Source organism: Nicotiana tomentosiformis, chromosome 12 (genome assembly GCF_000390325.3).
Source record: "Nicotiana tomentosiformis chromosome 12, ASM39032v3, whole genome shotgun sequence".
Taxonomy (NCBI): Eukaryota; Viridiplantae; Streptophyta; class Magnoliopsida; order Solanales; family Solanaceae; genus Nicotiana; species Nicotiana tomentosiformis.
The window spans coordinates 71,739,776-71,754,076 of NC_090823.1; the positions used below are offsets into that span (position 1 = coordinate 71,739,776).

General features: G+C 37.9%; 1 protein-coding gene across 2 annotated transcripts in view; it reads right to left on the minus strand.

Annotated features, from left to right (window-relative positions):
* LOC104084717 (mannosyl-oligosaccharide glucosidase GCS1) overlaps positions 1–13,066 on the minus strand; it is a 29,538-nt gene extending 16,472 nt beyond the window's left edge. The window contains exons 1-9 of one of the 2 annotated variants that reach the window (XM_070191919.1): positions 12,617–13,064; positions 12,467–12,540; positions 10,887–11,138; positions 9,823–9,997; positions 7,326–7,412; positions 7,139–7,207; positions 6,962–7,058; positions 4,971–5,053; positions 4,026–4,133 (exon numbers count right to left, since the gene is read on the minus strand). In XM_070191919.1, coding sequence (XP_070048020.1) covers positions 4,026–4,133; positions 4,971–5,053; positions 6,962–7,058; positions 7,139–7,207; positions 7,326–7,412; positions 9,823–9,997; positions 10,887–11,138; positions 12,467–12,540; positions 12,617–12,904 — 1,233 coding nt within the window. In that variant the 5' untranslated portion in view covers positions 12,905–13,064. Of the gene's footprint in view, positions 1–4,025; positions 4,134–4,970; positions 5,054–6,961; positions 7,059–7,138; positions 7,208–7,325; positions 7,413–9,822; positions 9,998–10,886; positions 11,139–12,466; positions 12,541–12,616 lie in introns of both variants that reach the window. The other variant, XM_070191920.1, reaches the window with a different exon arrangement.
* Between the last annotated feature and the right edge of the window lie 1,235 nt (positions 13,067–14,301).

Here is a 14,301-nt window from a genome sequence, read left to right on the forward strand (position 1 = left end):
CAACTGCTTAACCTATTACTGATTCACCGGATTTGTTACATAAACGGTTGAAACATCCCAGTTTATCAGAACTTCGGAAAATGGTACCCAGTCTGTTCCCACGACTCATATCAGCTCAGTAAGCATACCCGTTCACATTTCCCTCTGCATCCTGATAATCGGGTAGATTCACCTTTCACTTTAGTCCATTCAAATGTTTGGGGTCCTAGTCAAGTTAGTTCTACCTTGGGAATCCACTACTTTGACAATTTTATTGATGATTATTCCAGGTGCACTTGGATATTCTTGATGAAAAATTGATCTGAGTTGTTTTTTATTTTTTAGACCTTTCATGCTGAAATCCAAAATCAATTTGGGGTTTCTATCCGCATAGTGATAATGCCAGAGTATGTCTTCTCCATTTAGCAGTTTATGAACTCTCATCGGATCATTCATCAAACATCTTATCCATATACATCTCAACAAAATGGGCTAGCTGAAAGGGAGAATAGGCAGCATCTCATTGAGACTGCTCGTATCCTACTCATACAATCTCATGTTCCGATCTCACATCTTGTTATCTTATTAATCGTATGTCATCCTTAGCTATCAAGAATCAAGCTTCGTCCTCTATCTTGTTTCCCCACTCACTTTTGCTCTATCTTTCACCCTGTCTTTGGGTGCACATTTTTTGTTCGCAACCTTACTCCAAGAAAAGATAAGTTAGTTCCTCGTGCTCTTAAGCTGAGTTGCTCGGACTCGGGTGCAGGCATCCGATACGGGCACGGATCCGAGTGTCGGATTCGGCAAAATCTAAATTTTAAGATTCGGGGGTGCGGATCCAGGTATGGATACGGGTGCGGGGATTCGGCTAAAAAATCCAAATTATAAAAAATAAAGCTATAAGTCCGAACTCAGAACACGACCCCTTGAATTCTTGATTTTTCTGGAACACAAAGTAGCAAATATGAGACAAAAGTACTATAATATTGAAAGTATGCTATTTTTCATGTCTTAAATTATTTTATTTTTAATTTTGAGAAATCAAAATCTCAATTTCCCCCCAAATTTGTCGATGGATTTAGGTCAAAGTATCCGAAGTTAGTTGACCGAATCCGGGACGTATCCCGCTCCCGCACCCGCTCTCATCCCGTGTCGAGACGGGTGCGGCACCAAAAATGAAGAGTCCGCGCAACTTAGCTCTTAAGTGCATATTTCTAGCTTACTCAAGTATGCAAAAGGAATATCGATGCTATTCACCTGACCTCTAGCGGTGCCTTATGTCTGCTAATGTTACCTTCTTTGAAACCCAGCTATACTTCACAGGTCCAGGAGATCATTTAAATATTTCTGAGGTCTTACCAGTTCCATCTTTTGGAGATTTAGTCACTATCTCCCCTTCAGCTTCCTCTACAGCTCCAGCTCCACCACCTATAACTCCAGTCCCATCACCTATAGCTCTAGTTCCATCACCTATAGCTCCAATCCAACCTTCTACAGCTCCATTATTATTGACTTATCATCGTTGCCAGCGTCCAGCAACAAGTCCAGATGATTCACGTCATGTATTAGATTCTTCTCCTACTGCGGACTTGTCTCCTTCTAGTCTAGCGATCGCACTTCGGAAAGGTATTCGATCCACTCTTAATCCCAACCCCCATTACATTGGTTTGAGTTATCATCATTTATCATCACCCCATTATACCTTTGTATCATCTTTGTCCTCTATTTTTATCCCTAAGTCCACAAATGAAGCGTTATTTCATCCTGGATGGCGACATGCTATGATCTAAGAGATGTCTTGCTTTACAAGCTAGTGGCACTTGGGAGCTTGTTACTCTTCCTTCAGCAAAATCTACTGTTGGTTGTCATTGGATTTATGACGTCAAAGTTGGCCTGGACGGCCAAGTTGATCGGCTTAAGGCTCGACTTATCGCCAAAGGGTATACTAAGATATTTAAGCTTGATTACGGTGATACTTTCTCTCCCGTGACTAAAGTAGCATCTCTTCGCCTTTTTCTATCCATAGTTGTTGTTCGTCATTGGCCTCTTTATCAGTTGGACATTAAAAATGTTTTTCTCCACTGTGATCTTGAAGATCTAATTTATATAGAACAACCACCTGGTTTTGTTACTCGGGCGGAGTCTCGTGGTCTTGTATGTCGATCGCGCAGGTCACTCTATGGTTTGAAACAGTCTTCTCGACTCTGGTTTGGTAAATTCAGCACAGTTATTCAGGAGTTCGGCCTGATCACTCTGTGTTTTATCAACATTCTGCTCCTAATATGTGTATTTATCAGGTGGTTTATATTGACAATATCGTTATTACTAGCAATGATAATAATGGTATTACTAATATAAAGCAACATATCTTTCAGCATTTCCAGACTAAGGATCTGGGCAAATTGAAGTACATTCTAAGTATTGAGGTTGCTCAGTCTAGCTCGGGTATTTGTTATTTCACAAAGGAAATATGATTTAAACATTCTTGAGGAGACAGGAATGATGGATTGCAGACCCATTGACACTCCTATGATCTGAATGCTAAGCTTCTGCTAGGACAGGGGAAGCCTCTTAGCGATCCTAAAAGATATAGGAGGCTGGTTGGCAAATTGAAGACATTTATGCGTCGAATCATTCGCTTACCGAATCACCAGTCATCGAAGACGGGCTAACTCTCATATCGCTAGTTTATCCCGATAGAACAGAAGTGAGTAACTTGGAAAGCGAACCAGTCAAGTAAGTGAAATGATCCGTAAGGGGGGGTTTTCCTATGAGTGTGGTAAGTCAATTTAAGAACTCTCCCTATGATAGTCATTAGGATGCAGTTGTCCGCATTTTCGGTATATAAAATCAGCTCCAAGCAAAGGGCTACTATTCGAGGATCGAGGTCATGAGTTGATCATTTGATACACAGATGCTGATTAGGCAGGATCACCCTCTGATAAACGTTCTACGTCTGGATATTATTTTTTAGTAGGAGATAATTTGGTCTCTTGGAAAAGCAAAAAACAGAACGTGGTTGCTTGATTTAGCGCAGAAGCGGAATATCGGGCAATGGCTATGACAACATGTGAACTAGTTTGGATCAAACAGTTGTTCAGAGAATTAAAATAACTTGTGTGAGTTGCCCTTCATATTGCGTCAAATTCAGTGTTCCATGAGAGGACTAAACACATTGAGATTGACTGTCACTTCATCAAAAAGAAGATACTCTCTAAAGATATTGGCACAAAGTTTGTGAAGTCAAATGTTCAGCTTGCAGATATTTTCACCAAGTCCCTCATTGGTCCTCGCATGAGTTACATATGTAACAAGCTCGTACATATGATTTATATACATCGGCTTGAGAGGGAGTGTTAGAGAGATAGTATGTATACTAGTATGTATAGTGTCCCACATTGGTATAGAAGGGTTTAGTACTATGTAAACACCCTATACAAATAGGGCCACTGTAAGACACAAATGAATACAAGAGAAATTCTTTCTTCCCATATCTTAAACTCACACAATAGCACCAATCCTAAAATCATCCCTTCATATACTAACTAATGTAACTCTTAATTGCAGTATCGCCTGAGCATTCTTGCAGTAAACAAGCGTAGAAAAGAGACATATAGTTACTTGAGTAACTTCCCTTATGTGGCTATTTTTTTATAACAGAGAAATACCCGAGGGCCAATGGCACACAATGCTAAACTCCGTGGATGATGGGCCCACCCCTCTACCCTTCTCCACTTAAATACTAGGCTTTTGTTTGCGGCAGAGTTCGAACCCGTGATGTGCGCCTAATCCACTTATCTACTTACACACATTGCACTCTTACCACTAGACGAAAGCCCTTATGTGGCCAATGTTTTAGGCTCTTACTTTATTTGTTGGTACATTTGAGGCTCAGATATGATGATAAGTTCTTGATCATAGAGCTAAGAGACATTTCTGGCATAGTAGAGATCACAAAGTTACTTAAAACTGATCATTGGGTTAGTATTGTACATGTCACGAGTTTATTAAAATAGCAGAGAACCAAAACTAAAACATCTTACAGTGGAGGTTGATGGAAGCAAAATCTTTGATTGGCCAAAGAAGTAGCCAATCCCACCCAACATGTTCCCCAGAGCAACCTTACCAACACTCACAGATTCCAAACCAAGCTGAAAAGACGAGACGGAAACATTTCAGCATTTTATATTTATATACATGGATATGCTGCATCACGGAAGTTAATACAAGGAAAAATGGCTTCCAACTGCAAGTAATATTGCATCTGAAAGGTGGTACAATTAGGTCATCAGCTCGATAGACATTCATATTTCTCCTAGCATCTGAAAGAACTTATAGAGTACTCAAAGATTGAATTCAGTCCATGTGATCAAATTACATAGTGAAATTGAGATGTGTATTGATAGAAACAGAACAACTCTATAACTATATAGATGGTGTTAGGAGCACTGAATTGCTTGAGTAGGCATACTTTCCCAGATTCATACAGCGTATAGTATAGTAGTACAACATATTAGTTTCAGTTAAAATATCCGCATTTATGCACGCATGATGTAACTTACCCAAATCTATGTTGCATATATTTGTGTGGTACAAGTAATTCAGTTAAATAATCTCACTCATGCACATCACATGAACTGCAAATAGCATAATAGAATAATATATGCTCTTCAGGTGAATCCCAGGCACACTTTGGGCGAAGGGTATCAAAGGAACTTGCACAATAGAAGTATCCCTCCATCACAAATAGAGACAGTTTCCGAGAGTAGATAAAATTAAAATTTGACTGTAGCTTTTAGTATATTCTAGTATTTCGGTCCTCTGTATAATAAAGGCATAGTAGTTTATAATCCATTTTCGAACTGAGAATAACTCAGATCTAACATCCGAATACGATTTGTTACATAATTTTGGACAGAGATTATATGCCAAGCTAACAGAATGTTAGAATATGAAGACAAGCAAAATCATCGTTGACTGTTCGATACCTCATCAGATAGGCTAAAGCATTTTTTAAACTTATCATCGAACTCCTTTTGCTTCTCAGATAGTAAACTGGTCAGCGATATACCTGGAATAATGGAAAGAGTTTTATTTAAAGAATGAGGAAAGGAAATGGTACATATAAGATAGACAGTTTCCTCAAACTGAACATGATACACATAAAACATTTCCATTCTGGGTTTAATAGACATTTTCAGTGAAAGAAAAGTTAAAGATGGCATTTCTTTGGCTCCTACAATTAGACAACGGCGACCAACATCAAACTTCAAATGGAATATGGAACATGGCAGAAGAATTGGGCAATGCTTAACTTTCTCCTATTTCAGATATGAAAATTCAGTACCGACTCCGACACTCATATTTAGTCTTGATCCTGTATAAGCAATGTGGAATATATATTGTTATTCCAGGGTCAGGAAAATTCACATTCTAGACACCATCCTGAGAATTTAGCAACTGAATTCCACTATCCTTTGTTTTGGAGAAGTCTAGCTGGGGCATGGTATTAAGGGTCATAACCCTTCAAATTACTGTTTTTCTGGCTCTGGCAAAGAAGCTTAAGTGGTGAAACGCCAAAAGCCACCAATATCAAGCACACTTTCATATTATGCTAGTCCTCAATCTTGGACGTGAAACAAAGCTCAGAACCATATATTTAGATACACTGAAAGAGAGTTCCATAGTTCTTGTTTTTGTAAACGCTATGCCTATTGCCTAGGATGTGGTATTAGGGGTAGGCATAACCCTTCAACTATAGGTTTTCCTAGCAAAGAAGCTAAGTGGTGAAAGCGAAAAGCCACTAGTGTCAAACACTCGTCCATATTATGCTAGTGGTCACAGGATTAATTTTCTCACCAAAACTTTCCTGCACGGCACTCAAGTCACTTGACTCAACCTTTCACTCAACAGAGGTTCCTTGGGGTCTTGGCATTATTTTCAGGCAATCTTCCGGCCTTTATGTTAATTATCAATTACAAAAAGGACTCACAAGTTGGCAATGTTTACAACACTCGATGCCTTAGCCATCAGCCAGCCATGGCCATATATTCTACCAATGACAGTTACAAGGACCAAGGGGACACTTGGCAGATGCTAAGTTAATCTTAACATGCAGTTGGCATCCCCAACTACTAGGCAACATTTTAGGGAATTCAATGGTCCAACAAAATCTATCTGCCACCATGGCACATCGGCACATGTCTAGCTCAGACAATGCCAACAGCCATCAGGATAGAATTAGCCTTCAACTACCTAACTGCCCCATGTGCCAGGACTGCCTGTGTCAACAGCCAACCTTGGCGCCTAATTGCCCCTTTTTGGCACCAAGCGACAAGCCTTGACACTCATGCTGCACGCTTGTCTTCTTTTGCATGCCCCGCACATGCTGAACGCCCATGTCATTCACATGTTGCATGCACATGAACCCATGTGACCATATCTGCACTTGGCACTTGCTAAAAAGCAATTGTGGAATGATTTTGTTATCAGGTGGACAAACAAATCGTTAATCTCTTTTTTACTAGAGTTCAAGCCGTGGAAACAACCTCTTGCAGAAATGCAGGGTAAGGCTGCGTACAATAGACCCTTGTGATCTCGCCCTTCCCCGGACCCCGCGCATAGCGGGAGCTTAGTGCACCGGGCTGCCCTTTTTGTAGGTCAACATTACATATATACCACCTATGACAAATCATTGGTTTCCAATATTTAATCCCCTTTGACCTGCATCTCATATTTCTCTCGCTTCAGTGGAAAGGATGATTTCTACTTTCCTCATTAGTTACATGTTATGGTCAACATAATTTTAAAAAAAAAAAAAAAACTAACATTTCCACTTTTTTTTTGGGGGGGGGGGAGAGAGATAATGTAAGATTTAAATGTAAGTCGAAATAAGCTGGAAAAACTAATATTTCAACTTTCAAAATAAAATTCCTTGTTTATGCCAATCATATTCTAATGAAGTAGACTCAGCATAAACCTGTTAGCCTGCTAACCCGTTCTTCAACTCTTGAATCACGAGTACTGGTCCCAGAAAGAAAAACAATGTCTGCTCTGAAAGGAATCCTAGCAGAGATCTGGATTAAAAAGAAAATCTACTTAACAGAATATAAAATAAGCAGAAGTGCAGGAAGTGTTGGTAACTGTCTCAAGGTACCTGAAATACTAAAATGTTGGGAGAATCATCAGATGAATCCGAAAGCAGCAAATGGCCAAATTTTCTTGCCTAATCCAACATGGACAAAAAGCAAGCAATTTACAGGCTAAGTGGCTTAACTACATAAGTTAAAAGGCAAAGATAACTTTCAAAAATGTAGCAAAGAAAAATATGATTAGAGGCATACTTGGACTGCCAAATTTGCCTGGACAAGATCAGATAAATTGTGAATGTGAGGCGTCTTGAAACCAGAATAATGTACGTGAGAAACATCCTACAAGAAGCTTTTCAAATAAAAATCCAACAGCAGATAAATGCTTATGATGAGACCGCCTGTTGAAAACTTTAAAATTTTCAATATTTTGGGGGTTAGATGGATAATGTCAATGACAGCGGAACTATTACAGTTTTGGCATCTGCGAGGTTTTGGGTAAGGCAAAAAGGAAAATCTGGAATACCATTCCTTGCCTCTCTACCTCCACAAGTAGGGGTAAGGTCTGCGTATTTACCCTCCCTAGACCCCACAATGTGTGATTACACTGGGTATGTTGTGTTGTGTTGTGTTGTGTTGGAAAACCAGTCCTTCAGTGTTTTGGAGGACTATTTAGAAATAAAGGAACACGAGTTTTTAAAAGCAAATTGGGATCTGTAATAACCATAAGCATAGATGTATATCTTCTCTCCTTCAGTCTAACATGGCCCTTGCAAATGACATGGAGGCCATGATTGATTTTCTAAGCTCATTACAGAACTCGTAATGTAGTCCCCTGTAATTATTTCTACAGCACTTATGCTGATTTTAATATACTACTTTTAACAATAAAAAAAAGAAACAAAAGAATTAAAAGAGAGTCATGGAATAGAAGGCAGAATTACCATTTCGTTCTTATACTGTTAAAAGATAAGGTACAGATTTGAAATCAATGAAATGTTCTAAAAAAGGTTGTAATCAAAGCATAAGCTATCATTCTAGAACTAGCAATGAACTACAGGAAAACAAGATAATGCCAACAGAGGGAACTCTGTCATGCAGCTTTCACGAAAGATAGAAATAGCAACATAATCACAGTTTCTCCCAATTACTACACCTCAGCGCAGAAGGGATCAGGTTCTCCTATATAGTCATCCATGCTCTAAATGACCAGAACAGAAGCCACCTTAAGAAGCACATAAAACGCTAGAATCCCTTTCCTTATATGGAGCTTATGGTAGGTAAAATTTAACAAAAGCAGTGCATCCATATGTAAAAGGTGTTAAAGATACAACTAAAAGCTGACCACAGCCCTCGGCATCAGCCTAACTTTGGTATAAAGCAACCTAAACACCAAATGTGCATTCAAACAATGTTGTCAAAGGCGAAAAGATTCAAAAAATCTCTCTAGGTCTACCGGCTTGGGGCATTAAGCGCAAAGCGCAATCACTATGGGCCTTAGTTTAAAAAAAGGAGCAATCAAGAAAAAATTAAAAATATATATGTAATGCAAGAAAAATGTAACAAATCCATTCATAATTTTCCTTTTAACATTTAATATATCTAATCGTTTAGTAGTTAGTACAGCCCCATTCAAGATTAACTCATGGGCTTACTGCCTTGGCTACACTGAAGCGAAGCTTAAGCAAGGCAAAGCGCCCTTCCTGAAGTTTCATAAGCTTCAGGGCTTAAGCTTAAATGAGTCTTTGACGAAACTGCATTCAAATTGACTAGTTTCTTCCTTCGGCTAAGTTTCTTTTGCAGTTAATTGAACAATATGGTAGAAGAAAAGGCATATCTCCACCTGAGCAAAGATTACATCCTTTTTTCTATTAACTAGAACCACTGAACAAGAGCAGAAACTTGGACACCAACATTCTAATTCTACTAAAACTAGCATATACAGAAAAATCTGAGGTTCCTTCAAAGATTGAGAATTAGATTTCCCGGTCATCTATTTATTGAAAGGACTAAAAATGCAAAGCATGATATATCAGCAATTTCTCTTCCTTACCTTTACACTCGTCCAAAAATCAGGAATACCTTTATCCTCCTAGCGACGTACTCTCCTCATTGCAGTCTTTAATTCCCTACCAAGCAAAACCCTTACATTAACCATCATCCTTAACATAGCTCAACCCTCGAGAGGCAAGTCAGTTTTTGGTTTGAATTGGGACTTTAGACACATTTCTCTCCAACTCAATTATCTGGGTTACTTCACCCTGAGCTCACACTAAATTAACATATTCCTGGGTCCATCTTCATGTGAACCAAAGAATAGCCCTCAAGTTATATTTTGTAATGAAGCCATTAGCATCCTAACCAGCAACAAGACTCTAAAAGATGTATGTGACAAACAAATGGAAAGAGCATTCTGTGTGCAACCATACCTGAAGACTACAAAAGATCTCCTAGGCTTATAGCAGCAGAAATGGAGGACATAAAACCCTCCTATAAGAAAACAAAAAAGGGAAAATAAACCAGAAAGATCGAACTAGCATTATCACTTTAAAAGTTCAGTATCCTCTTCTTTTTGACAAATCAGTATCCGTATAAAATAATAAGCCCACAAAGATCAGAAGAGCCATGGAAGATATACATAAGGCAATAGTTTCAGAAAACCGCATCAATAGATGCATAATCATGGCAAGATTGAAGACAACTGAAATCATTAACTTTTCAATTGCAACTGAAAACCAGTCAGCAAACTTACCTCTGACAATAAGTGAAGCTGCCAGTCTCCAGTGTCACTACGTGATCCTGACGCCAATACAGAATCATCATGAATATCCAGGACTCCTCTACCCAAATTAAAACTTTTTCCTCCTTCATCAGCCATGTAAAAAAACAAGTGTGCGGTGTTTAACATTTCATCATCGGGTATAGATCTGTGAAGAATTTAAGGGTAAATTGTTTAAGGGACACAAAGCATGAAAAAAAATTTAAATCCATGTATTATCATTAGACTGCAGGTGGAAATACAGCTTTTTCAGAAACGAAAATAGTTCATGTTTAGGTGGTCTGTGGTGCCAAAAGTAACTAGAAGCGCAAATGCAGCAGACTTCTAATAAGAGAAGGCAAAATTCTGATTAAGGTCTCTTGAAGCTCGCATGCTTTTAGAGAGGAGAGACAGCCATTTGGTGCATGATAATGGAGAAAAGTACTATATGATTGTAAACATATCATCTGTGAAAAATAGAAAAAGTAAAGGTGAAAATAAGCAATAGCAGCAATAACTACTCATACTACTGCTTTAAAAATTTGGCCCCACAAAATAAACTTTTCAGAGTCCATGCAATCTGATCTCATCCAGCAATTTTACCAAACATTTGCCTAGTGCATGGTAGGCCCACCTTAAGTTTAAAATATGCCATCACTCTTGAAATTTATTATTCAACTCGAAATTTTCTTAGATATATCTTCCAAGAAATTCTGCCAGCTAAGTTATTATTACTTGTCAGACACATTCACAAACTAACAACGAACAAGGAAGGAGTAGTTGATGAAATGTAGACAACCTTTTCTTTCAATTGCCAAGATCATCACTCAATCAATCAACTACACCTATATCATCATTAATAGCTAAAAAACCAAAAGATGAATCTTGATCTGCAGCAAATGACAAAGCTTTCCATAGGATGGCGTAACGTGCTATTTCCTTACTAGAGCCTAGAGGACCAAATTCTAAACATACTTTCACCTCACAACCATTAGAGCCATGTATAGGCATGTCAAGCTCAAGAAGGGAATATCATGAGAGATGGTAAGGAGAAGTACTCATTGCTCTGCGCTCCAATTCGAACAGCCCAGTCTCCGCCATAGCCACTACCACGGCCCTTCAATTTCAGAAAGCTAGTTGTCAAGGACATTGTCTGTTCAGTCAGAACCTGATGTCCATAATCCCGTCCATTATGACTAGTCCAGCCATATTGTTTCAACTCATCTGAATCTTGGCATACATGACGCATGAAATACCTCCCGTCCTTCACTCCAATCCACATTAAACCAGCAACTAATGATTGTGGAGTCCTGCAAATTATAAGAACATACCAGTAGAAGTTTTATAATAGAGTATATTTTAGCATATAAAAAAGCAAGAACCATGTAACATCACAAACTATAGACAGCATGATAGAAGAGTTGACCTACTCAACACCAGAATGGACATCCCTATGGTCAGTAATACTTCTATCTAAACCAGACAGCGGCATGGAACTTGATGCATCAACAATTTCATTGCCTAGACAGAAAATGCTCAATTGTGACACAACTAGTTGTTGAAGTGTGCCCATAGTTGAACCAACAAGGTCTATTCAAAATTCGCTCCGGGAGAATGGGATAACCAGCAGAATATCAGGCATTATAGCACTCTATTTATGTGAAACATCCTTCACAACAACAACAACAACAAACCCAGTGTAATCCCAGAAAATAGGGTCTGGATCCTTCTGTTCCCCGACTCCAAATATTTAAACGGAAATGACCAACTATTACGCAATTACTGCAAAACTTAGCCATGTTTTTGTGCAATCTCTGCACCAGATTTCACAGCTTGTCAGTGGTTGCATTTATTCGCTGCATGATATTACGAATTAGGTCCAGCGAGATTAAATAACAGCATAACTTTGTAAGATACTTTCTTCAGATTATGTCAAAAGAAGATGAACTTGTTTTATTTTTAAGCTAGAGCGACAATAACCAAGAAAAAATATCTTTCACATTAATTCTAAAACATTTTTCTTTATAAGTCCACATTAACTCTATGATTATCTTATGATGTCAAAAGATACCATTCAATTCCTTATGTAATCCTTTCATCTCTTACTTTATGTAACCTTTATTGAGTTAGGATGTCCCAGGATTCCAGTATATCACATTAAATAAGCATTTTATATCATCTTTAAAGCTACAACGCTTTGACCACTCTTTTCCATGTTTATTGTTGTACAATTTTCAACATTTGAGCCCTTTTATTTCAACAAATGCAGGACCAAGAAACCCTGGCAGGGCCTAGTTCAGTAACCAAATATTAAATCACAAGCCACTAATGAGAAAGAACCTGAGTCATGGATAATTGAATTTTTTTAAAAGAAGGGGAAAAAGGCACCATCATAACGCAGTCAATACACCAAAACCGTATACTTTATTGAATCCTTAATCCTTACCTTCTAGCTTAAGATACAACAGGTAGTACTACTGTTATGTCTCAATCACAAATTAGACGGTTCAACTTTATGATTCTTCAAAGTCCATTCCGCTCTATTTGGATAGGCTTCATTCCAGTATTATCGTAAGCATATATCTATATTTACTAGTTTTACACTATCAATATACCATATGAGCAGAATATATATTACCTTGCACGAACTCCGAAATAAACTTGAGGCCTGTAAGTACCCCAGTACAAGCTCTCTCTATGCTCTCCTTGAAACTGCATCAAAATGTATAAATTATCAAAAATCAAAATGTCAATGGAGAAGGAAACAAATATTCGGTGTTTAATTTACCATTGGAAGATCCGTTAGTTTTGGAGCTGGAAGTGGAGTGATCACTCTGGGTTTTTGAGGTTTCTCCATGGGATTAACGATCGGATAAATGAAAAAGAGTGCGATCGCAAAGGAAATAATCCCAAACCCTAGCAGGAACTTGAGGTTCACATTGAAAATGCGAATTAAGCTGTTATTTCTTGTTTTATCCTTTCGTAGTTTTGGATTGGGAGGACTGAGGATTGGGGCATTTTCGGCGGAAGATTTCGAAGCTCTGCTTCGAGTACTTCCCCGTGAAGTTCCCGCCATTGTTGGCCGATTGTTTCCAGTTTCGCCGTCTGTGACGGATACTTGAAGTGAAGAAGTGAAATGGTAGAGGAAGAGGACGTTGAATTGTTCAGAAACGGACTTGGGTTTTTCTCTTCTTTTCTTTTTTGATATTTTTCCTCATTTTCTACTTATTTACCCTTATTCTTTTGTTAAGTATTACTCTTACCGTTTTGCACCGTTTCTAAACAAGTAATCAAACACATTCTTTCGGTTACAACTTCTGCAAATCGTTTTGTTTTGAAAGAACAGGTTTGTTCAAGAGCATTTAATATTTTAGTTCTTTTCTCTTTCCACTCCTTGTAATATTCCATGTTAATTAAAGAGGTGGCAACTATCTTTACCTCCCTCACATTTGATCGCTCATCCAAGTTAATTGCTCAAATGACTAGATAACGTCAATCATTTAATATTCTTTAATTTTATTACTAACTTTGGTTGTTTATAATATATAATTTCATCCCAGTCTCTAATATTTTCCTTTATTTGCATGCGATGAAAAAAATAGAGTGCATTACGTCGATATCCACGGAAAAAATCATAGGGATACAGTACAATGGAATTAACAGCATGCTAGAACTAACTAGGGATTTTTTCATTCCTATACAATATTTGAAACTTATTTACTAAAATTATCCATATTTATATATTACCTGCTCTAAACAAGTTTTCTTACCATTTATATACAATTCATTATTAGTACCTTAAATTAAGGTATTTAGTTACACCATTTTTCTTCTTTTTTTTTCTCATCCCCTCAATTTCCCTATTCTCAACTAGGTTGGGATCCCCTCCAGTACCCATCCGTCCAGTATTTCTCAATGGAATGTTAGGATATTGCCACGTGTCAAACTAAACTTTTAAACGCTAAGATTGCTTGACATTCCAAGACCCATTTTTGTAGTACTTTAAGATCAAAGAAAAATTCCTTTCTGGAGTTCGATTGCCGTGAACAATTCGATGCCGATGCCGGAAGCATAAGTGCGTAACCCAATAATCTAACTTACTCCAAGATTTCATATTTTTTTAATAATTCTTTATTTCATCTTTGCAGAAATAAACCAATTTCATATTCTAATTATGAGTGAAAGCTACTAAGCATTAGATCATAGCGTCACATACGCATTGCAAAATTATCATTGCTATAACAGTAAATCTTACCTTTGATATCTCCTTTGACCATTTAGGGAAGTTTGCCCCAAAAAAGTACAAGAAGATCAAGACAAATCTTCACAAACCTAGAAAAGAGGGGTGGGAGAGAGAGCTATCACCTAAGCTAGTAATCTTCATGACTAATTCTAGTGTCACGACCCAATTTCACTTAAAGGTCGTAATGGCGCCCAACACTACAGCTAGGCAAGCCAACTTAATAAATTAAG